Source organism: Tursiops truncatus, chromosome 17, assembly GCF_011762595.2.
Source record: "Tursiops truncatus isolate mTurTru1 chromosome 17, mTurTru1.mat.Y, whole genome shotgun sequence".
NCBI lineage: Eukaryota > Metazoa > Chordata > Mammalia > Artiodactyla > Delphinidae > Tursiops > Tursiops truncatus.
The window spans coordinates 6,386,346-6,411,682 of NC_047050.1; the positions used below are offsets into that span (position 1 = coordinate 6,386,346).

At 39.8% G+C, this 25,337-nt stretch overlaps 1 protein-coding gene across 5 annotated transcripts in view; it reads right to left on the minus strand.

The window, feature by feature from the left end:
- TOX (thymocyte selection associated high mobility group box) overlaps window positions 1-25,337 on the minus strand; it is a 298,440-nt gene that overhangs the window by 143,052 nt on the left and 130,051 nt on the right. For 3 of the 5 annotated variants that reach the window (XM_019925288.3, XM_073794417.1, XM_073794416.1), the window contains exon 2: window positions 9,962-10,027. The exons of 1 other annotated variant lie outside the window; for it this stretch is intronic. In XM_019925288.3, the coding sequence (XP_019780847.1) occupies window positions 9,962-10,027 (66 nt within the window). Of the gene's footprint in view, window positions 1-9,961; window positions 10,028-11,485; window positions 11,598-25,337 lie in introns of those variants that run through there. One more of the 5 variants, XM_073794415.1, reaches the window with a different exon arrangement.

The window sequence follows — 25,337 nt, forward strand, 5'->3', positions numbered from 1 at the left end:
AATATCATCTATTACATTTTGCTTAAATGACGACATATTATATCATTGTGTGCATGTTCTGTAATTTATTCCAGTTTCTTATTACCAAACATTTAGGGTATTTCTAATTTTTCTCTGTTATGAACCTCACTGTGGTGAATAACCTTATGCATTTTTTTCTTAGGATAATGTTCTAGAGTTCTATATTTATGCTCAAATGAAATTATAGAATGCTCGCTCGAGAGAAGACCTCAGAGACTACGCTCCCACTTTGTAGATGCGAAAAATGAGTAAAGAGGTTAAATGATTTGCCTGTATTCAGAGAACTAGTTGAGCAGAGGGGAAACCCATAGCATGAATACATAGAATTTTTTACATTTCATAATTGAATAAAATGCATTGGGTTTTTTTTTAATTAATTAATTTATTTTTGTCTGCATTGGGTCTTCGTTGCTGTGCGTGGGCTTTCTCTAGCTGCGATGAGCGGGGCCTACTCTTCATTGCTGTGCGCAGGCTTCTCATTGCAGTGGCTTCTCTTGCTGCGGAGCACGGGCTCTAGGTGCAGGGGCTTCAGTAGTTGTGGCACACGGGCTCAGCTGCTCCGCGGCATGTGGGATCTTCCTGGACCAGGGCTCGAACCCATGTCCCCTGCATTGGCAGGTGGATTCTTAACCACTGCGCCACCAGGGAAGCCCAATGCATTTGGGGTTTTTTTTTGTTTGTTTTGTTTGTTTTTTTGTTTTTTGTTTTTGCAGTACGCAGGCCTCTCACCGTTGTGGTCTCTCCCGTTGCGGAGCACAGGCTCCGGACACGCAGGCTCAGCGGCCATGGCTCACGGGCCCAGCCGCTCCGTGGCATGTGGGATCTTCCCGGACCGGAGCACGAACCCGTGTCCCCTGCATCGGCAGGCGGACTCTCAACCACTGCGCCACCAGGGAAGCCCGCATTTGGGTTTTAATATACTATTTTAAAGCATGTACGGCCTTTGAGCTTTAATAAAATTTTCTTTTTTAAGAAACCTGTGCTAAATTGATTTTTGCTTATGGTCAGATTCTTTTTGCTAAATCATATATAGGCAGCCAGCATGGAATTAAGCATTCAGTGTTGGCCTATTTTTATATGTACATATTTTTATGTAAACTTTAAAATACACACTATATGTGTTTATGGCCATTCTTTTCATTTTTTCCCATTGTACAGAAATCAGTAAATGTTGCATATGTAAACCCACATTCTTCATGAAAAAGCCAGATTAGCAGAGAAGCTAAACAGATGGCCTCTGCTCTTGGTCTGGCTCCTCCCACAATCAAGAGGGCCAGAGAAAGGAAAGATCATCATTCTCCAACAGGCAATTCCCACTGTTTGGATCTTTTACCAGGAAGCAATTGCAGTTGGATCCCTAGGTATCCGAGGACCATCTCGCTTTCTACGTCTTCACTACCAAGAAAGCTTATGCTGAAGCGGAGCTGAAGATAGGGGCAAGGGGAAAAAAAGATGAACAATTGGAGATAATTTCCTGAGTTTAAAAAAGATAGAATTCCTCCTCCTTCGGTTTCCCAGGAGCAGGATCCCTGAGAAAGCAGTGGAAGCGGTGCGACGTCTGTGATGCAAAGACCTCCTATACTTTGTTTATCTTTTGGTGGAGAAAAGGAAAAACGACAAGAAGGGGAAGAGTCCTGGACCCAGACAAGGAAAGCAATGAAAATACAGAGGAAAAGGGAACAGCTATGGAGGCAAAGGTTTGGAAAAGGCTGGAAAAGACGGGAAAGAAGGAATCACCACTTTGGATAAAAGAAGCCAGGGACTGCAAATAAACACCTCACCTCTGCACAGCTTATATGTGTGTTTGAACAAATATGAAATTGCTGCTTTGGTAGGGAAGAGATGGTCAAATATTTGGTTCAACCTGCTGTTTTTCAGAGTATTCCCACGCACGGTAACACATGCAGTTATCTGAATACTAACGAGGTCTGAGGTTAGCACATCAACATTTTGACCTTAAAGTTCTAAAATACAGTGAGGCCTTGCTGCCCATGGATGGAGTCTGACTTGGGCATTAGGCCTTTCCGGGCCAGGAACTTAGCTGGGATATGTACTATCTTTTTGATGTTTGGCCAGTCCCTCTATCATTATCATCCTCCAAGAATTGTTGTAAGGATTAAATGAGATAATGAGTGCAAGGCCTTTGCTTAGTTCCTTACAGACACAGGTAGCTGCCAACTGACAGCTGTTATTATTATGGATCGACTTCATTCTTTACCAAGGAGGTAGGGGAGTGCTAACCTAAACTTCCAGCCAAGCAGAAGCTTCCTACTAAAACTTACCATCGTCTTGGCAAGCAAGACATTTAACTGAAGTCAGAGCATAAGAAATAAACAGCTCAGTGCTCACAGTACAGGTGAGTTCAGGCTTCCCTGAAGGCAACTTCCGTACAGGGCGCTGGCCCTGCTCTATCCCTGCCCCCAGCTCCCCCTCCTCCATGGCCACTCTGGTGTGTGACTTCAGAAAATAACTACTCACAATGGGCTTAGCTATTCTTGAATGCAGGACTTCTCCTGAAATGCTAGGAGGCCCAGTCACATCCAAGGAAGGCTTCATTACTGGTCTCAAATCATGACCCTCAGAGCCCTCCTGAGTTTCAGACCAGGATGTTCTATTTGAAAGATCTGATGCCAAAACCAAGAAGTCACTTGTTTGACTTTGCTTGCGACAGGATCAGTGATCATAACTTACAAAGAGGAAGGAGTGTATGGAGAGCATTTTCCAAGATAGCCACCAATCACTCTCAGATCATTAGGATTATAGTTAGAAATTTTTATGTCCAAACTGCGAAGTAACATAGATCCGAAAAAACACAGGAGAAAGAAAGAAAATGTGGGATAAAGATGAAACTGAAACTGTGTTTCTGGGAAGTCCAGCTAAGTCTGCTCTAAAACCAAGGAACTGAAACTGCAAAGGGAAACTTGACACTTTTTTAAAGGTGTTTGGGTGGCAGGTGAGGATATGAAGAAGGTGGTCTCAGAAGATATAGGGATGGGTGGAAAAACAGCTTTTCTAAGCCTCAGTGTTCTTTTACTAAAAATGGGCAAAGTCGCTTCTACTTGACATACGGGCATAATGACATTTTAGTGTGTGTTTGGAACAATCTTAAAGTGTCTTGGAAGTAGAGTTGGCATGGACAGATAACATCATTCAACATATTGCTATTCTTAACTTGAATATCATACCTATTTTTTAGACATCCTTTAGTGACAGGTTTATTATGAGTGATAGAAAAAAAAAAACTAACACATATATATATATATTGCAAAATTTAACAGGAAGGATCATTTAGTTTTTCATCACTGCTCATGTGCTAAAGAAAAACAGCTGCAAAAAAATACGATTCTGAACAAGCTAAAGGGCTGTTTTCAAAACGTATCAAAATCAACTGTATAACTGGCCAGGCTGTGTGTTAGAGTCACAGCACCTCTTGCTGGTGCCTAAATGTCTTGGCGTCACTTGACAGCTGTTCACTGAGCAAACCATCCTTCACATGGAGCTCGATGCTTTTGGAGAATCTGTTTTTGTTACACATACTATTCCATACAGATAGTTTCATAATTTTTATCACTGAAATGCATTTGCCTAATGCTTGAAAAAACATACTATTAGACAATTATCATAAAATTCTCAAGCATACTCAGCAACAAACATTTATTCTCTGAAATAAAAAATGAGTCTTGCATTCGCAAATCCCACAGCTTGGAAATGTATATGATACACAACATTTAACCTGTCAGCAGCCTCATTAGTGTCAATGAGTAGGAACTGGCAATCAGTAGATGGTGTGCTCTACATGTGTTTGTGTTTTAAAATGTTCCCCAAATAGCTCTGCTAGAGAAGTTGATATAAAACACTTCTACTGGACAAATGAATTTCAGTTTAGATTTTACTGTCTACTTAAAATTTTTTTGAGGAATTCTGTTTCTCATGTAACTGATCATTTATAGGTTAGAGTCGATACCCAACTAATAATAATAATAATAAAGACTGGGTGGGTAAAAAATGATCTAAATTTCAACCATACCAAAATGTAAATGATCAAGAAAATCTGCAGAAAGACTAATGTGTGCTTGACTATCAAGAGCCCTAAGATATATATTTGCATGGCGCCGGTATTCAGTATCCATACAGCTATTAAGACATTTTTATAAACTGTATGAAATATGTGAGCTATTTCAAGATATAATTCTGAAAAACAGATTTCCATGTAAGAAGCCAATTTAGGAAGAAAACAACATAAACAATAGTAACTTGTGTGCTCGAGTGAAGCATCTTTTTAATTTTGAGTAATGAAGATGTCAAGCCAAATGCTAGAGTAGTTTAACTTAATTAGGTGGCCTATTTTTCCAGGCAGCCTTTCATTTCCCATTGAAAACTCAGCTTGTATGCAAGGCAAAAGAGCAATTTTGTCTGTAATGAATACCTCCGGGACTGCGCAGAGTAATCATTTGAACGTTACACTGAAGACTGGTTTGAGTAACTAGTTTGGGCTTGTTAAGATGTCAGACTTTGCTGGACTAACTAGATTACTCAAAGCCTGGCAGTTTTGCTATTTTATTGGGTGAATGGTCAAAAAGTCAAGCTGACCTTACTCCCGAAATTTCTGCCAAAAGGAACCAATCTAAAAGTAATTGGTCTAATTTATAGTTCAAATTTATGTCATGATCATGGAAATTTTATGGCCTAAGTCAAGAGATGTTTTTTCCAAAGTGCTCTTAAAAAATATTATACTTTCCAGGCCCTGTTGTCATACCTCATTTATTTTCTATCTAACCCTGAGAATTTTCTCATTAGGAAAACATGTAACTAAAAATACAGATATAGCTATTAATATGTTTGCAAACCTCAAAATATTACAATTCTAACAGTAGATTTAAGAGAGCACTGCACAAACACACCATTGTAAAGCAATTATACCCCAATAAAGATGTTAAAAAAAAAAGAGAACACTGCACAAAAAAGAACTTGGAAAGTCCTATTGGTTCTGCTGCCATTATATTGCATATGACAAATAGCAATCCGATATTATTGTAAGAATAAATGCCTGTTATTATCTAGTCTATTATTACATTAGTTCTCTGAGTCTTGGACTTGAAATAATTCTCTGAGGAGACAGAAGTGCTGGTGTCTTTTGTTAATGTGCAAGGTGCTGACACCCAGGAGGAGGGGTGCTCCTGGAATGGAATGGGCATGGCCAGATTTGCTAAATGTCTGCACAGGAGGGCTGAAAACCATCGCAAGTAGAAGACTCAAAGAGTTAAGGTGATTGAAACATGTACACAAAATAATGCTGCACACTTCCAACGTGTCGGGCATCATCTAAGCACAGGAGATCCAGAGAGAAAGAAGGGCGAGTCCTACCACAGTCAGGTGGGCAGGCTACATGCCACAGCAGGGCAGATGTGTGCCTCGGTAACTCCAACCAGATGCTGGAGAGGCACGGAGGTGTGTAAGGAAGGAAGGAACATGGATCGTTCAGCAACACCAAGAGGAGAGAAGGAAAGATGGAAATGAGGTAAGATGAGCTGACTTAATGAGAACCTTTGAGGTCCAGAGCTCAGGCAGTAATTACACAGAAGGAAAAGAGGAGACAGATTCAGCAGTGATGCAGAGAAGTAGAGTCAGAACTACCTGGGATCAACTCAGGGCTGAGAGTGTAAGGGAGACTCTTCAAGTTTCTGTCTTGGGTGACGGGGCTGGGGGTGGTGTTAACTCTCACGACTATAGGCAATATAGGAAAAAAAGAAGTTTGGGGTGAGGGAGTGGGCTGGAGGTGATGAATTTCAGTTTGACGAATGGATATGTTGAGTCTGAGCTGCTGTTAGGGACAGGTGCCCAGGGAGGTTAGAAATCAAACCTGAAACTCACATGAGAGCTGCCCTAGATGGCGCTCTTCAACTTTTCCATTCAAGATGGATGGTACAAAATGCACGTTAGATGCTTAGTTGTAAGATTGTAAGTTGTTAGATGTAAGTTGTAAGGAAAAAATAATATTGCTTTATTTTATCATAGTTATTTTTAATCTTGAAATTTGAGGAACCAGGTAAGAGAGACAATTCCAGTGCAGGAAGAAAAAAGAAGCAGAGAGAGCTGATCACAACCTGAAAATAATCTAAAACAGGATCTTAGGTCAGGACATTTAATACTTAGGGTTTACTATGATGAGCAGAATTAACAACAAAAATTAGTTCAAGCTTAAAGGATAACTGTTCATGGAAGGAAGGAGGATGGAAGGAAAATACGAAGAAGGGGAGAAGGAATGAAGGAAGCAGGGAAATAAAGAGGGAAAACAAGCAGAAAGAAATGGTTTACTGGAGTCAAGGCCAAGGTCAAGGAGGAAGTGATTTATTAAAAAACATGGTTCAATCAAGTAACCAAATCTTCTCCATGATCTGACACCAGAAAAATCTTCTGATTTTCCCTGTCAGGTGATTATTTCTTGTGTGTATGTGTGTGTGTGTGTGTGTATATATATATATATATATACACACACACACACACACACACACACACACACACATATTAAAAAAAAAACAGTCCTTCTCAATCTTTTCCACACAGTTCCTGAACTGAGACACAGGTGAGAAGTGAAGAGTTCCTATGTCCACGGAACTGGTAAAGAATGTTGCCAGTGTGGGTGGAAAGCATGGAATGAATAGGTAGTCGTGGAAAATGATATTTTTGTAACTTCCATAGAAGAAAAAGAATGAGGAAAAGAAAACGGAAAAAATAAGTAAATAAATAGATAAATGACCTTGGTGCCATAGAAGTTCCTGTCAAGAGAACCGGACTCCTGTTTCCTTTGATGTACTTGGTTCAAATGAACATTTATATCTTGAGCATAATCAATCACATATAAGGAATTACAGAAGGTACTAGAATTGTAAGGGCTGGAGAAAGGAGCTTGAGTTTTTCAGGGAAAGAGAAGGATTGATCCCCAGCATGAGTGGGCCTGGGCTGTTCTGGAGAAGGGGCAGGGCTCTGGTGGGCAGCCCAATCCCCTTCCACCTCCTTGTTGTGTCCTTCGGCATGTTGGTCACTCAAACATGACACGTTAAGAATGACAAAGGAGTGTGTGATGGCCAGTGGCCCCTCCTCATGTCTGGCTTCCCTTCCATTAGCCACTCACATTTTCCCCCAAACCCTACAGAAGGGAACCTGCAAGTTCATGAGGTATCAAGCAACATGGGCCCCCTTAGCCAGGGTCTAGAAACCCACAAAGAAATCTTGCATTGCATGGTTCAAACGCTACCCAGGGTAAGAAAAAGCTAAATGGTGTCTAAAGCACTGAGTGGCCAGCACACTTAGGGCTATTATAGGAGAAAACAGTCAATATTCTAAGAACGAAGCCGGGAGAAGTGGAAATGTCATGGGTTTTTATTGCATACTTATCAGGCTTATTATAGGGTGGTATATTTGATGTAAAAGCTGCCTATCGATTACAAAATTATATGCAAAAAAATTTAAGGATTTGTATACACTAGCTTAAGAGGTATAGAATTCACGTAGTAGATAGTGCCAGAGAGCCCTCTGGGACTGTCTAAAAGAATATCATTAATTTTTACAGTGTCCTTCCATTTCTGGAGCCATTCCAGCACTGGCTTTCTATAAAAATCATTTCAAGTTTAGAATCATGCTATTTGCCTGCAGCAACGTCACAGGAGCAGTAGTGTGCCATATGCTACTACTTAGCAACTTAGTCTGTTGAGTCCCAAAGCATGTACTGATTTGACAATTGAACAGGAATTAAAATTGTTGAGAGATACTAAGAGGCAAGTTGTCTTGGATTACTCGGCTATGCAGATGTTTGATGTTATGTAGGAAAAAGAACAAAGCTATTTTTTTTCCTGCAGGATGACTAAAATCTTATTTATAGTTGCCGAAAGGGGTAAATTGATTAAAATTCCCAAAAGAATACCAGGTAATGAATTCTTGAATATACCATATTACAGTAAACAAAAGGAATGTCAAGTGTAAAATTTAGCTAAGGCCATTCAACTTACGTAATTTGTGAAGCTTATTCTCTGCCAGAGTGTGTATTATTTTACATTAGTGGAATTTTTGAAATAGCACATTCTAAAAACATTTTCATATGTGCTGCATTATTAAAAAACAGTTTGCTTCAGGCACAGAAACCGGCTATATCTTTACAAAGCACATAAAGTATCTGGAGCTCTTTACTCCTTCATGAATTATCACTGGCATTTAAAACATTCTTGGTAACTCTTGACTTAAATATTAAGAAAAATAATGCTAGTTGTTTGATTTTAGTCAGGGTTTAATATTATTCATTGTACTTGAATTTAAAAATCTAAGTTGTTATAATGTATATGCTTTGAATTTCCCATCCTTTATCCAAAAGTCTTCAAGGCGGACATAATGATTCTCTGAAAGGGAGCAGCTGCTTTATAACAGCAATCATTTATTGAGTTTGTGTTTCTACTGTTTCAAACAAATTCAATTAGCCCTTACACTTCAAAACCCTAAAGGCAACAAAGAGATGATACCAGGTTGCTTTAATCTAATAGTAATACTAAACTTGTCAGTACAGTTTTGGGATTGATGGTTGGAAGAAAATTAATAGTAACATTTTTCATTTTTTAATCAAACAGTCCTACTCAGAACTACCTATGGATCCTGCCAGCTACTTAGCTGAATGAATTCAGTTAAGTAAAAATTCTAAACGCAAAGCCCAGCCTTCCAAAGGTATTCTGAGAGTGATCGACTCAGTTGAATGGAAGGAAATGTAGTCCGGATCTTTGAACTTAATGATGACCTTCTCATCTGAACAATATAGTATAGTTTCCAGAATGTCTGCCAGAGAAGGCAGTGATCATAATGACTTCTAAACGCAAAGTTCATGGAGAGGCAGGCCTGCCTCTGTTTTGAGTTAAGCCTGAGACATTTTGTTCTTAGAGAAATTTCAAAGCCCCATAAAGTGCACCCCTGACACATACATTAGATTTAATTCACTGACAAGCACCATGAAGAAAAATCGTTCTATTTTTGTTCCCTATTCCCCCACCCTTCCCAGTTATCAAATCTATTTGGGCGGATATGAAAACAACTGTTTTCAATGTTTGAGTTTATGCTATAGTTACTGACACATGAAACTCCAAGTTACCACGGTTATACTCTTCCAGAAAAAAATATGTGCAAGTCCACACAATGCTCCTGTAAACTCTCCCTCACTTTCATTTATTCATTTATTTGTTTTTGCTTACAAGGTTCTTACATACCATGTTATAGTGGCCCCCTAGGGCAGTTACCACTTTGCTTCAAACACCCTCTGTGGATCAAGGGGCCTGGTCTTAAGTATCTAAAAATAAATAGCCAAGCCTTCACGTCTATAAATGTAACCATTTACATTTTCATTGGACTTCTGTTGTCACTTCTCATGATTAAATACCTTGTCAACCATTCCCAGGGAAATGGATACAAACGTGCCCTTCAAAGGTTTCCCATCATATCGCGGATTTTGGCTTGAAAACAGACATAGAGCACTTTCTGGCCCTGCGATTCTGGAGATCAATGGAACATTTTATTGAAAACTGCCCCAATAATTGATCATTAAAGCTATTTGCGACATGTGTAGCTTATAATAATTAACTCATCTATAGTCAGAAGCTCAAATAACCTGCACCTGTAAAGACTTTATTTCCTAAAGGTAAAACAACTGTTTAGGAAAGATCATGCTGGCAAAACAGCTGCTTGCCGTTCTGGAGAGGAAACAAGGTATTATCTTTCAACAAATGCCAACTCTGGTGTTTTATCAGCTCGATCTCATTAACTGAAAACAAGGCTTGAATGCTTTGTTTATAAATTATGATTATTCCTGATTGCGGCAGCTACTGATAGTGCTACTCATTTGCAATGCAACTCTTTGAATTTGTTTAATTACAATTTGAAACAAGGCAGAGAAGATTAATTAACCCACCTGGCTGGCTGGCACATAGTCCTGGCTCGGCTCTGTCATGCTCATATACATGTTCTCACCGTCAAACTGCGAATGAAATAATAGTAAACATTCAGCAATCTTGACTGTGTGCATGTTTGTTTTGTTTGTTTTGTTTTTTTCCACCATCAAACTGGAAAACAGTAGCCATAAAAAAAAAATACTGTGGTTGGAAATACGCAAAATCTGTCACAGCAAGAGAGCCACATCTATTCTTTGATGTTTCTGTTGTCATTTTCCTGACCCTGGATGTCAGTGATTTGGAGTAATTAGTGCTCTAGTAATTACAGCAAGCAAGCAAGAAATGAATGGTTTCCTTTCATCTGCAATCTGTTTTAAAACAAAATGGCTCATTTTGCGTACCACGTATATACATATTGCAGTTCGGTTGTAATGAAGTACTAAGTGGATGGCATGATTTCTGAAAGAAAAGGATAATGGAAAATACACTGAGGCACAGCTCAATGCATTCTGAGTTCGGCTCTCAAAAATGAAAAAGTGCAGAGTTTTCATAATAGACTGAAATTGGCTTCATCACAATAGCCTTATGATTAAAGAATTTTATAACAATATTTGAAAAGAGCACGTGCCACTACAAGCATGCTAAGAATGATAATAATGATGGATAACAATAAAAATATACAGGCTAGATGATTACATTTTCCTCTCCGAAGTTTTTCAAAGACACAGAATTAATGTAAGTATTACAAATGCATAGAAATCCGTATAGGAATTTAAAAATTAGGAACAAGATGGGAGGAGAAAATTCCTGGGGGCAGTTCGAGTGCAGAGCTGTGGAAGAGTTCAAACAACAACAACAGCATACTTTTCATTATTCGGGTTTCTGAAAGCAGTAATCACTCCATTCAAACTTAATCCTCAGCTATCTTTAGTCACTAGATAAACGGGCAAAGCATTTCCCTTTTAGTTAAAAGAAGAATTTTCCCAAGGAAATAATCAAATGGACTAATACAGCCAGCTTCAAAGAGCTGAGTCTGAATGTTCTTTCATTGCAGACTAGTTTCAGACACGGGAACTTGAAAATCTGAGAAGTTATTTTTCAAGACACAACAGTGTTCCTGATGGAGATACACGCGCACAGTTCTGTGGATGGACTTTTACGCCACCGGAAAACCGTGTTATAGACATGGCATAAGAGGCCCTGCGAATGCTGGGGACACACCACACCTTTGGAACTGGCTCTGAACTACAGTCAGCAGCAGTCAGTGCCCTGAAGAGTCGCACAAACGTGAGCTGCACAAGTAAAGACCTCCCTAAGGACACTGAAGCACTCATCAAGTTCAAAGAACCAAAGGATTTCCTCACACATCATCCTGCAAATGTATTTCATGTTTTGTGAACAGACTTACCTAAACAGATCTGAAGTCACTCATTGAAAGATGTGGTTGTTTGGACAGATCAGAAATAGCACACCCAGAAAAGAACAGCTGGACAGTTTGGTTGCTCTGTCATCTGGCATAGGAGCCCTGAGTCCGAGTGACTTACCCAAGGTTGGTTTTCCATCAGTCGGGTGAATGCCTTCAGCCCAAAGGTAGTCTAGCCCCAATCGATCCGCCTGTTACTCCTACCGGCTCAAAACCTAACAAAGAGCATCATTTAGCATTTCTCCACCGCCACCCACTGTTGGTTTGTTTATAAATGTTTTTAATGTTAAGATGCCAAAGAACCATTTAAAATATGGACAGTTTCTCTGACTGTGGCAAACTAAACTGAAGTAGTGAAGTGAATCAAATACTCCACTGCCTGTGCATATTCTATAAATGTGTTACTTTCTATTTCATCTTCTCTTACTCATTTTCTAAATCTGGTGTCATTCTCAAGCCAACTAAAGCTTTGAAGTTTTGGTTTTAGTCTATCCAAAGTGTATGCTAATTGAATACATGCAATGTTACTGCTCCTAAGGACTCTTTCCTCAAAAAGTATCAGCGCTTAAGTAATATTGAGCCAAGGCTGAAACAGCATTTTAAATAAAAGATATGTGGCTACAAGAAAAACCATTTTTTTGAGTATATTCTATGTGCCTGTAACCTACCTGTATCTTTACATGTATTAACTGATTTAATTTTCACAACTACAAAGAGTTAAAGTATTATTATTACCTACAAAGGCACAGAGAATCAAAGCTAGAGGCTCGAAATTACACAGCTACTAAAAGGCAGGGCTGGGATTCAAACCCAGGAAACCTGACTTTCTAGCACATGCATGTAATCCCCATAACAAATATAAATATATTCTGAATCATAATGATGAGTAAGCCATCAATTCTGAAAATGTCAATATATTATCAAAGCAGAGTGATGACAGTATCTCAATGACGTTGAGATACTGTACGGAATTTCTATGGTATTGTGAGGCTTTCAAAAAAAAACGAGAGTCCCAGTGACCTGGCAATTTAGTAATCAGGCTGGCAGAATATTCCTGGATGCTTTATAATTAAGCCTTAAAACACAGGGAGGTGGTTTGACAGTTAATTTTTTGTTTGATTGTTTGTTTGTTTGTTTGTTTTGCGGTACACGGGCCTCTCACTGTTGTGGCCTCTCCTGTTGCGGAGCACAGGCTCCGGACGCGCAGGCTCAGCGGCCACGGCTCACGGGCACAGCTGCTCCGCGGCATGTGGGATCTTCCCGGACCAGGGCACGAACCCGTGTCCCCTGCATCGGCAGGCGGTCTCTCAACCACTGCGCCACCAGGGAAGTCCTGACAGTTAATTTTATGTGTCAATTTAGCTGGGCCACAGGTGTCCAGATATTTGGAAAAATATTCTGGGTGTGTCTGTGAGGGTGTTTTGGGACAAAACTAACATTCAAATTGGTAAAATGAATAAAGCAGATTGCCCTCCCTACTGTGGATGGGCCTCATCCGATCAGCTGAAGGTCTGAATAGAACAAAAAGGCTGACTTTCCTGAGAGTGAAAAGGAACTCCCCCTGCCTGACTGCTTGACCTGGGACACCAGTCTTCCTGCCTTCAGACTCCAACTGAAACATCAGCTCTTCTTGGGTCTCAAGCCTGCCAGCTTTTGGACAGGAACTATACCATTTGTTATTGTTTGAATATTGTTTTTAATGAAGAAAAAACAAACAACTCCTGGGTCTCCAGCTTCCCAAGTACAGATCTTGGGACTTCTCAGCCTCTATAATCATATGAGCCAATTCCTATAATAAATCCTCCCCTCTCTCCACCCCCCTCCTTCTCCCCATGCCTCTGTCTATATATATATATCTCAGTATATCTCTGTCTATATATATATCTGTTGGTTCCATTTCTCTGGTGAACACCTTCTTCAAATAGAAGAAGGTGGCTTCTTCTATTACTATCAAGATATTCACAACTCCTCTGAAAGTTTATCTCTGGAGGACCTGAAATGTAGAGACACATAAAGAGATGACCTCTATCTTACACTACTGCCTGCTTTCTAGGGGAGCGGAAGCCACAGTGATTTTGCTGTGAGAGTCTCTGGCCTCACCATGCCCACTTCCTGTGCCCCGGTCCATGTCACATACATCCGCACCTCTTCGTCCAGACTGCCTTCCTTCCCTTTTACTTGTTAAAATGTTTCTTACACCCCTCAGTTCCCTTTAGTCAGGGCTGTCTCTAGCCTCTGGGCACCCTGTGGTAGCTTTCTGGTTCCAGGCAGGTTTTGTTGCCAGGGGACTAACTCCATGGGGCTGTGAGCTACAAGACAGTACACATCTTGGTTATCTTTAGTGTCTTTATAGCTTAGGGCTGGCATATAAGAAGTCCTCAGGCAATGTCTAATTAACAAAAGTTAAACTATATTTGCTTGGTTAAATAGATCATCTTCCTAGAGAAGGCAATAACTTGAGAGGAGGAAGAATATTCAGCTTTTAGAGAATAGTTTGAAGGCTTCTGAAAGGGGAAAATTCATAGTCTTACAGTGGATTAAAACTGGAGCAGAATTAAAATAGGAGCAGAAGCTCTTACGAAGAAAAAAAAAAATGTACAGAAATAACCAGGAGACCAATACTTAAATGCTGGAACCTGTCCTTCCTCAAGATTTTTATTCAATGAAAAAACATGTAGATTGACCAAGAATCAAGAGATCTGGCTATAAATTAACTTATGGCCTCTTTTTGAAGAATTTTGAGTTGCCAAACAAAGATAAATGTATGTCAGAACAATCCTGGTCATTCCCCCTGTGTTTGGACAAAGTCTTGAGCCCGGGGAGAAAAATAAGCCAAGATCCCAGTGCCCCAGCCCCACCCTCTCAACCACAGACTGCTTTCAGGTTAATGTCATCCTTGTACTTTTTACAGCTCCACCCAACCACACCCCGGTCCAGGAGCTGGTTCCAGGGATCCCAACAGGCCGTGTGCTGACGCAACGTTCTTAGAATGCAGCCTGTGGCTTGGGTTTATGTCTCGTTGCCATCTGAAGTTGAATTACAGTGCACAGAGTCCTAGAATTTCGGTCTTGGGAAGGTCCCTTGAAGGCATCATATCTGAACCCCTCATGTTATGACTGAAGAAACAGACTTTTTACTGGTCATGCAGTACATCTGGGTGTAGAATCAGGTCTAGATTCCTAGTAGAAGAGCTTTCCACTATGACACACTGCATCACCCATCTACCCCATCACCCATAAAAAGTGAGGGGGCAGACTCTACGGCTACTGTCTTATACTCCATCGCAAATAATAAGTGAGGGGTCAGATCTCCGATGGTCTGCGTGGGGCTTGTTTGCCTACCCCACAGTCTGGAAGGCACAGTATTTGCGTTATTACACTAATGACCCCAGTTCACTTCATCTGGACCACATATTAGATGAACCTTATTCCTAATTGTTGTAATAACATGATTTTATTAAAAATAACTAACTTCATTTCCTTACTCCTTACGTTTGTCACAGTTATTCTTAGAAGTCAGCTAAATTTAGGCATTATAACTTTTCAAAATATATCTAAGCATCCTAGGACTTAAAATTTCCATGTATTCTCAATTTAAAACCTGAAGCAAAGTTTGAAGGAATAAATAGGCTGACTTATTTAAATCTAAATGTAAATGGCATCAACTCAGGATTAGCCTTTCTGACCAAGTGCGTTATACTCTTTCTCGTGTTTTGATTTCAAAGCACCAGGGGATGCAATCACATAAAAAGTCATTTATAATCTTCTACTACAGTTTTTAAAAATTGTTTTCAGAGGATATTAACCAAACCCATAATCCCAAAGAGCTTTTCAAACTAGGTAGTTATTATTTCTTCTATTTAAAAACTGAAAGCAGACATCCAACACTGTCTGAACATAGTGAACGAAGAGCAGAAATGAGCAGTATTAGGCTCCCAAAACCACTAACACAAGAAAAATCAAAGATAGAATGTGAAGTATAAAGCAATCATTGGCACTGCTATAGGAAATGGGATCTATTTAGGGAAACCATTAGAAGAAAACCAGAAAACTGCTGCTGGGGGAGGATGGGGGGACCCCATGGGATTCATGAAACAGTACCACATTGTATCTCCTGTAAAAGCGAAAACCTTACATTTCTGGGTGTTTTCTGAAGGAATATTGGATACTCTTGTTTTTTTTTTTTAAAGGAGCTAAAAATGGAAATGTTTATAACAGAGAGTTAATTTGATATTTCTTAGAAGATAATAAATCATTATAAGACAGGGTAATATCGTCAAAGTAAAATGTCCATTTTTTACTGCTTGGCTCAATGTAAGATTAAAAGTCACTTTTTTTTTTTTGGTAATGAAAGAAATTGCGTAAGTTTGGTCGACGAAAGCAAAGACTTTTGCTGTTTCATGTAGAGCAAAGCATTTTAAAAGCTATAGCATAATGTGAAGGGTGAGCACAGCTGTCACCACTGTTCACACGCAGAGTAATGTGTAGCCAATAAAAATAGAGCAAGGTGAGCTCCTAGCTTACTACGCATCCTCCATTCTCCAGGAACAAGGTGAGGAGACACTGGAGAGGGAGTATGTGTTTATTTATCTTCCAGCTCCAAGGCTGACTGTGGAAATGTGAGATGGTCTAAGGCAGTCCGCCTCCATGCTGCGCCAGGCTGAAAGAAACGTACTGAGCACTGGGGCTGGGAAAGCGGCTCGCAGGCACTGAAAGGAGACCAGGGAGCACAGCCCATCAACACCCAGAGAAAAGGAAACAACTGCTGTTGGTGCTTTGAATGGATGTGCATTACAACCTGGGGGCACACAGAGCTGAACCAGGAAACAGAAACCCCTCTCGGTCGGCTCCTGTCACTTGAACTTGAGTGGTAAACACTCTGCTGCAGATCTGAATGGCATGGAGAGGAAATATGATCTGGGCACAGAGGGCTGCTTGAGCACTTGGCCTCTGGAGGAGGAGAGAGAGAAAATATCATCCCACTTGGCTATAGTGTGCCAAGTAGAACACTATACCCACCGCTTAGAATCTAGGCTCCATTTGGGAACTGAATTTATATTCTCATCTTTGTCCTAGTGATATATTTATCTGGGGAAGAACTGTATATCATGCTTCTGTTGTTAACTTTAATAACTGACGTTTTCAGCAACAGTGCTATGCATTTACCTTGATCCCGTCCTCATAAACGCTGTCCTTTACCAAGGCCCAATGGCATGCCTCGTACGGTAGCAGCAGTCCCCCTCTGCTGTTAAGGGTACAGCTACAGTGAAATGTGTGTTTGCTTTTTTACACAACACACCAAACTTATTAACTCAAATGCACTCTGTATTAGTTTAAGTAGTCACACCTGATGGCTCCACACTTAAGATAATGATGCCATAATGGTTCAAACGAGTTCTAACCTTTGCAGGCACTTTCTAACCACGTTAAATATATTAAGCCACTTAATTTTTATAACAGTCTTGTAATATGGTGACAACTGTTACTCCCATCTTACAGATGACAAAACTGAGATACAAAGGAGTTAAGTAACCTGGCTGTGATGGATCCAATCACATATTCCCCAGGTCTGCTCAGCCTGCTTGACCCTCAGGCCTTGGCCGCTGGCCTTTAATTCCACAGTTCTCATGGTGATAAAGTCGCCAGACCCACCATTCCTGCTGCCACCACAGGTACAGTCAGAGGTGCCCCAAGCCCACACCAACTGACATCAAGAGGCTCTGCCCCTGGGCCAGGGCCGAAGAGGTTCTGCCTTGCTGAGTCTGTGCAGAAGGGCTGGTAACAGACCCTGAGAGCGTGGGGGAAGTATGGCCGGGTGGAGAGGACTGGCTCCTGGCGGTCCCTGCGGCCTTTGTAGAGAAGTCCCCTGTGCCCCACAAGCAGCGGTGACTGGCTGCAAAGCTACGGCAAGCCTGGAAACACGCGCCTTGTGTTCCGTTCTCCCTGCTTCCCTGCCATGGTCCCCCTTGCTCTGGACTCCCCGGGCCAGCTCTCCTGGCATTAACATGCGAGCTTACGGCAAGCCTGGAAACACGCGCCTTGTGTTCCGTTCTCCCTGCTTCCCTGCCATGGTCCCCCTTGCTCTGGATTCCCTGGGCCAGCTCTCCTGGCATTAACATGCGAGCTTTCACCACCGGCTCTGCTTTCTGGGGCACCTGGACCAAGACAATGCCCAGTGAGTGGCCCAAGGTTAGTACGTGACAGCTCTTAACTGCAATGCTACATTTCATGCCGTCTTTATTCTGCTTCTATTATTGAGTCATTAGCTCTATTTTAAATGCCAATGCAGAGACAGAAACAAATTTATGAAACAGTAATCAACAGAACTAAGACTTTCCAATACCATGAAAATATCACTCCATTTACTAAAAGCCCTCCACATGGTGTCTGATATCAGAAAATCAGGAGCAATGATTTCTGATTCCATGTAGGAGTTTTGTTTTTGAAATGAATTTCCAAGTAATTTCTGAATTTCTATAAAGCAAAAAGCTGTAAAACTATATACTGTGTAGTTGAAACTCAGTGTAGTTTCAAATGATTGTTTCAGAACATTCCCGATGTATCACGTTTTAGACAAGTTTTTCTGAATCCATCTACTAAGAGAACAATTTGAGAAGTACATTCAAGCTTGCTGGCAATCCTTACCTAAGCGCACCATTTCCACATCACATCAGCTCTCACCTCATTTACCACAGTATCTAAATCCTGCATGGACGTGGAATGAAAAGTATGAAAGTCATTATTTTGGGGGGGGGGTTGGCTCTTTTATTTCTGGTATTCCTTTGAAAGCACGGTGAACATTTTCCAGTATCTGACACCTGACACATAGAGAAAAAGGTGAGAATATTTTTCGCACGTCTAGTCTGGAAGAGCACGCTCTATTCTGGGAACCTCAAAACAAGAAAAATGTAAGACTAGAAGTTCAGAGCATTGAGATGGTTCTGAGACTTGAAGAACAGATGTAGAAAAAGATTAACAGAGAAGTTACATTTAGACTGGGATGGAAACTTTTTAAAAAGAGTTGAGGACAAACAATTATTGAATAATTTTGAGAGTAAAAGTAGTGGTACCAAATAAAAATACAAATAGGAAGGTACAGAGTTATTAAGATGGAGATTCTCACTTCCCTATTATTATTACTCAGAAAATAACACTGAGACTAAATATAACAACTATGTTACAGGAAGAGACTTCTGGTCATTAAAATCTCCTAATGGTAGGACAGGTGTTGAAATATATTTTGGTATATTCAGGGCAAACCTGACCAATTAGAAATATAAGAAGCTCAGTTTAGATCTACTCCATTTCCTTTTTGAGATCATATATAGCATTTATTTTTTTCAGGCTCCAGAGAGTTTCTGTTTTCTGAATGAAAACATACTGACATTTTGAAGAACTGGATTAAATCTTTCAAGTCATTGAGTATAAACCTGTCCATTAGGAAAGGAAGCAAAGCTCTGTTAGCATGGATCTTTCACTTTAAGGAACTTGAGAAGTCACTCAATCCGTTTGTTTTATCAAAAGGAGTATACTTCTTAAATTTTCTTTGAGATCTTCAAATACTATATAGTTATACTTATTTTTTACATCACCTTCTTTGAAATTTAACCCATGATCCCATGTAACTTTCCCTGCTGACTTATCCACATTTTTATGAAGATGATGGAATAATTTTCCTTGCTTTAGCTTAAGACTTCATGCATAAGATGCGCCCTTCCCAAGGCATGTTCATTACATGTACTTATAGAGTTTCAATTCCTAAGTTTCTTTTTATTGTCTTCATGTTTACAGTAGTTCTAACTAGTCCCCCTCCTCATTCTCCCACTCCCATTTGAATTTTTTTTTTTGGTAGCATCCTCCCAAATACTTCATCCTCCTTTTGGACAACATCTTTCTTATAGCGTGATATGGTGCCAGAAACATGTCAGATCCGAAACTGGAAGTCTTGCTGCTGGAAACTGCAAGCCTGCTTCCAGTCAAAGCCTTATTTATACTGCACGGTGAGAAGAGATTGGTCTCCTTTGTTGTACTTTCTGGAATGGCACCATGTGATGCTCTTTTACTGAAAAATTGAGAGAATATCACCACATGGTACTATCAGGGGTGAACCATCTAGCATGGTCTTGCTGCCGTACAGTAAAATGTAATGGCAATCAACACAGTCCCAGATAAAAATGTGGTAATCATTCATTCAACAAATGCTCATTTTCGCACCCACTGTGTGCCAGGCCCCATTCACAGTGATAGCAGCTAAGCTAACATTTATTTTATACTGACTGTGTGCCAGATGCACACATGCATTCACTCATTTAATCCTTATAACAACCCTGTGAAGCAGGCAGTATTCATGTCCTTTGACCAATAAGGAAACTGAGCCTTAAAGAATTAAGTCACTTGGAAGGGGTAGAGCAGAGCCTCAATTCCAGGTCTGTTCGAGGACAGAAAAGTACCTACTAGAAGAACATCTGCTAAAGGAAAACAAGGCCCTTGCAAAAGAAGAGGACCAAGCAACATGAAAGTTTCAGGTATCCCGAAGTGACTAATGAATATCGTTTCCAATTCAATGGCTACCAGGAGAGCAGACTTCGTTATATTATTTTAGTGACAATATCCATGTAATGACAATGGGTATTTCCTGTAAGTACATACTTTATTCCATAGTCAACGCTAATGGGACCAGAGCAGTCACTAGAGGCAGGAAGTGTGTTAGGAAGACCACAGAGTTGAATAATCCAGAGTAGGGTTTGAAACTCATGTTTGCCACTCAATAGCTGTGAACTTGGGAAGACGTGGCCTCTATGAGCCTCAGTGGCCCTCTCACAGGATTGTCATGAAGACCATAGCTGCTTAGGGAATCGCCTGGCACAAAGTACATGACTAGCTGATTCTCAAAGACAGTCCCTTACCTTTCTGATTACTGCTTGATGACCTAGACCAAGCCAGACGCAGTACATTAAACTAGTCTTCCTTCTTCTCCCTGACTGCTTCAAATCTTTCAATGCTCCCTAAGGTTTTCAAGGGAAATTCCAACTTCCTTAGTTTAGAACACGAGGTCCTTCATGATGAGAACAGCAGTGCCACCTGTTTATGGATGGTGCCCACGCTAAGCAGCCAGTGCCAGTGCCATGCCAATGTTAAACATTTTTAACACCACTCCTGTCTACATCTCATGTCACTGATTGATGTATGGGCGGCAAATCCCTGCCTCTGTTCCTCCCCATCATTCCTTCTGCTTGGAATACCTTTCCACCTCCCACTCCATTAGTTCTCTCCCAATTTTCTAGTAAGAAGATATCAGGGAATTGATCAACCGACCTGGAACACTTCTGAAAAGTGAAGGGAGGTACTATTACTAAATATGATTGAGCAACAGGCATATACTTGGCCTCTCCCAGACAAGAAGTATCTTTCCCCCAGAAGGTAAGCCTTCTCTGATGTCGCTGATGACTTAGGGTCCCTCCTCTGTGCCTCCATAAGTTTGCTACAGCATCAGGTGCTTATTGCAGCCTATACCTCATTGTGCTGTCACTGTTTTGTGCTACCCTTTCCTACGCTGGACTATCAACTATTAGAGGGCAGGGACCTTCCTATTTATTTTTCTATCCCCAGTACTTAGCATATGTCAAGCACACAGTATTTACTAAATAACATTACATGAATGATTAAATAAATTCAGTGCAATATTGTGAGAACTAGAAGCATTTCAGGTATCTCACCATTCTGCTATTCTGCAGTAGTATTTATTCCATGTGCTTTCATTTCCAAATCAATTTCCATCCATGAAAATAACTGATCCTCCAGGGGCACTGGACAAAAGCTTCTGTAAACCAGATCACACTCCAGTTTTCCATTTCTTCCTATTCTAAAGGGACCGATTATTTATTTATTTTTTCAGTCACTCTAGTTTGGATAATGTGAAAAGAAGTTCACTATATGAGCACCTAGATAATAGTGAAAACCTTCATGGCACCAATAGGCAAGCCCAGTTCCAGTAAGCAGACTGTGCCCATGCTGCTCCAGATCAAGCTGGTTTATTTTTTCACACCGACGTCAAGCTGCTGGTGAACACTTTGCTCTCTGAATCATCTCCAAATCTATACCAGCAAGCTAATGAAAAGCCAACTGGATTGGCAGACAAGAGTGCAATTCATTCCTCCCTTTTTCCCATGTGGTTTCTGAGTAATTCAGGGCCTCTTATTCCCTTGCAGGCATGGTAGAATAGGGGCAGAATTTAGGAGAGGTTCTATCATGGACTGGATCTGAAATAAGAAGACCCAGATAGGAGTCCTGGTTCTGACACTTCCTAGCAGACTGGTCTGAGAGTAAGAATTATACTTTCTTCATGCGATTATTTCAGATTCAAATGAGATATGGGAAAGCATTTGTAAATTGTAAAGCACTAAACATACAATCCCTGTGCTACATTCTGGAAACTATGGTACTTCCCCTCTGATGGCAAGTTTATTTGATTGTTTCCATCATTAAGTGGAAAGATCAACAGGCAGAAAGAGTGCAGAATCAGGCTAAATGTGCCCTAAATTAACCTATGAAGAGGTTTTTAATATGGAAAATGACATGTAGACATTATTTTTTTTATCACTATATACAGAAGGGCAGAGTCCTACCTTAAATATTAGGTAAGAGAAAAGCAATGGAGTGGAAAACAGAAAATAGTAGTGTAATTACCAAATAAATGAAAACTTTGTAGAGCATCATGTGTATGTATGTGCATGTAAATAGGTACACGTTTTTTTTTACATACGTACATATTTATTTACTGTATGTGTGTATAAAATTTTTTTTTCCTGAAATGTTATTTATTTGGTTTTTATTTAAGTTATTTTAAGCTACATAAGGGAGAAGCTATTATGGTTCAATACATTAAAAACTGCTGCACAAAACTGCAGGAGAAATTACCTGAAAATGTAAAGGATTACTGAACTCTTTTTTTTTTTTTTTTTTTTTTTGCCGTACGCGGGCCTCTCACTGTTGTGGCCTCTCCCATTGCAGAGCACAGGCTCCGGACGCACAGGCTCAGTGGCCATGGCTCAACGGGCCCAGCCGCTCCGCGGCATGTGGTATCTTCCCGGACCGGGGCACGAACCTGTGTCCCCTACATCGGCAGGCGGACTCTCAACCACTGCACCACCAGGGAAGCCCTGAACTCTTCTTTTAATTCACAGAGAAAATATTACGCTGTCATGGCGGGCTACATCATATCACATTCACTAAAATTGCTTCGGGCAGATTTATTGTCATAAAATGAAGATTTCAGGCAGTTTTTGGCATAAAAATGCAATATTATACTTAAATATTAAATATATAGTAGCATGATATAGGATGATATAGGTTTCCTATTGCATTTTATTTTCCTTAGCTTATTAGCTTCATACAGTAAATTATCTGTAAGATAACAACTGCTCATTGTGTTTTACGGAACTATATATAACAATTTTTGTTCTAGTCCAACAATTGCATAACCTAGCTAGATACTTAAGCTGTTTCAGTAATCAGTTAATGTTCCTTATAATGCTCACATCAAAAAAATTATGTAATCTCTACTACTCTGTAACCTATAATTTCACTCTCTGTAAGAAACATTACATTATTAATATCTTTTGCACATTTCATATTTGCTATGAAAAATTCTGGCATAATATATTTTTATAACCATTAAGTAAATTAACATTAATGTTAAATTATGTAGTTTCAGGAATTTTTGTTTGAAATGCCTTCTGAATAGTTCTGAGTGGAACATACGTATTTTATATATATATATATATATAGACAGAGAGAGAGAGAGAGAGGGAGTCTTGTCTCCAAGAAATCCTTCAATGTTACTTGAGACATTAAACTTGAAACAATTTAAACAAGTATTGAAATAAGAATAGGATGGAAACTAAACATTAAAGCAAATCAAATTATCTAAGATGGACTTTAATTTTAAAAGCAGAATGATTTGCTTTTTCTTCAGAGTTAACCCAACTTTTCTCAGAAAGTTCTATTAGAGTGCCTACTCCCCATTCCACATAGTTTAGGCAACAAAACTCTTTGGACACAAGACAGGAAAATATCCCACATGTAATATTTAAAATCCGTATTTTACAATATCCCCACTGCATACCATTTCCAGGCAGTGAACCTGCCTTTTAACAATCCATTCATATCAGTGGTTCCACAAGCTAACAGGTTTTCTCAAAACGTGTACACTTGAACCTTTATGTAAAATTTTAAAACTGTACTTTTTAAAAATAGTACATTTTCACCCTGATTCTGGAAAAGGAAAAGGTTTGTGGATGTGTACTTTTAGGAAGGCCTATGAGGCACCACGCTTTTTACCCATCAGCAGTCACTGAAGACTTTTCAGTCAAACGTTCCTTAAGGTGAGAGGCCGACTTAATGAAGGGTTTCTATAATGCCAACTACATCAATCATATAGTTTGGCCATTCCATTATTTAGATGGTAATTTAGCATTTCTTTGGATCTTTTTGTATTCAACATTTTGTTTTGATGTTTTTTCAATTGCTTCATTCATTCTATTTAATAATATCATGATAGATATAACACAATGAATGCAACCCGTATCTTCTATGGGAGTAGTTCTCAACCGGGGGAACTCTGCTTTTGCTTGTTATGACTGAGGGGTGCTACTGGCATCTAGGGTGTAAGGGCCAGGGATGCCTCTGTACATCCCGCGGTGCACAGCACAGCCCCAATGTGAACAGTGCTGCTCTTGAGCAACCCTGGTCTATGGAATGGGTTGAGTCTGAGGTTTCGGTAAACTGTGACATGAGAGATAAGATTCACTATGAAATGATTCATTTAAGTAATAAAGGTAACTCAAACCCTAAATCAACTCATAAGTCTATTTAAAAAAAAAATCATTCAGGTACGGCCTAAATAGTTTGTACAACGCAATATAATTACCCAACTCTTACGGGGCTGAGAGCAATATTCCAGGTGCTTTGGGTATGGTGTTCAAAACAACAGGTAAAGAGCCCTCGTCATCCCATGCTTACGATTCTATTACTTCAAAATAAACATACGCCATATTACTTAAACTTTGGAGTTATAATTACTCTAGGTAACTACGGAATAACAAATTCTTCAAATGACACACGAAAACTGCCACTTGTCATGATTAAAACCCAAAACGTCTAAGAAAAATTAGTGATTTGTTACTTAGGATTTGTTTGCAAGATGTTGCATCTTCATTAAAACCATTAATATTCTGAGTAGATGGCAGTATTCATTTTATAAAGAAAAATGGAATTTCACCACTGTGTTTCATGCAGTTCTTAGGACAATAATATTCCCACAAGATGTTATCTGTCTAAAAAGGCAGTTCTTTATAATAACACAAAGCAGTTATTGGTACATCTAATTCAGAGTATCCATTATTTTTCAAGCAGTCTTCCTGGATATCAAATAGGCGTATATATTACTCTTTGAGAGATACATATGCAATATGTGTATATAATATTGTTGGGAGAGTGTAGACGCTATTTACCAAACCCTGTCTTCCCCAAATACTGTTATATTTTAAAACAATATAAAGCCATCTCTTCAATTTTTCTAAAAAAGGAGAGTCTATGACCAGGTTATCTTCTAAAAAAGCAAGAGCAAATAATCTAAAATTAATTAATAAGTCCTCCTAATTTGGTAAGTATTCCATATTTCTTAGGCAGCATGTTCATCCCCCCAATCATAACTTCATTGGTTAATAAAGTTATGAGGTTCATTCACTGAGAATGTGGTGGTTAGGCATTGAGGTAAGTGTCTCAGGGATGTTCACAGCAGCTAAGGGAAGTCAGCAAGGGATTTTAGATGGCCCCAGGCAATTCACAAAGTAGATGATCTGCCCAGTGGACAACGGGAAGTCAGAAAGGGCAGCCGACAGGGCCACTTCAGTTTGAGTGGAAAGAGAAGACACGGCAAGTCAGCAGTGTTCAGGAAAAAACATCTACATTTAG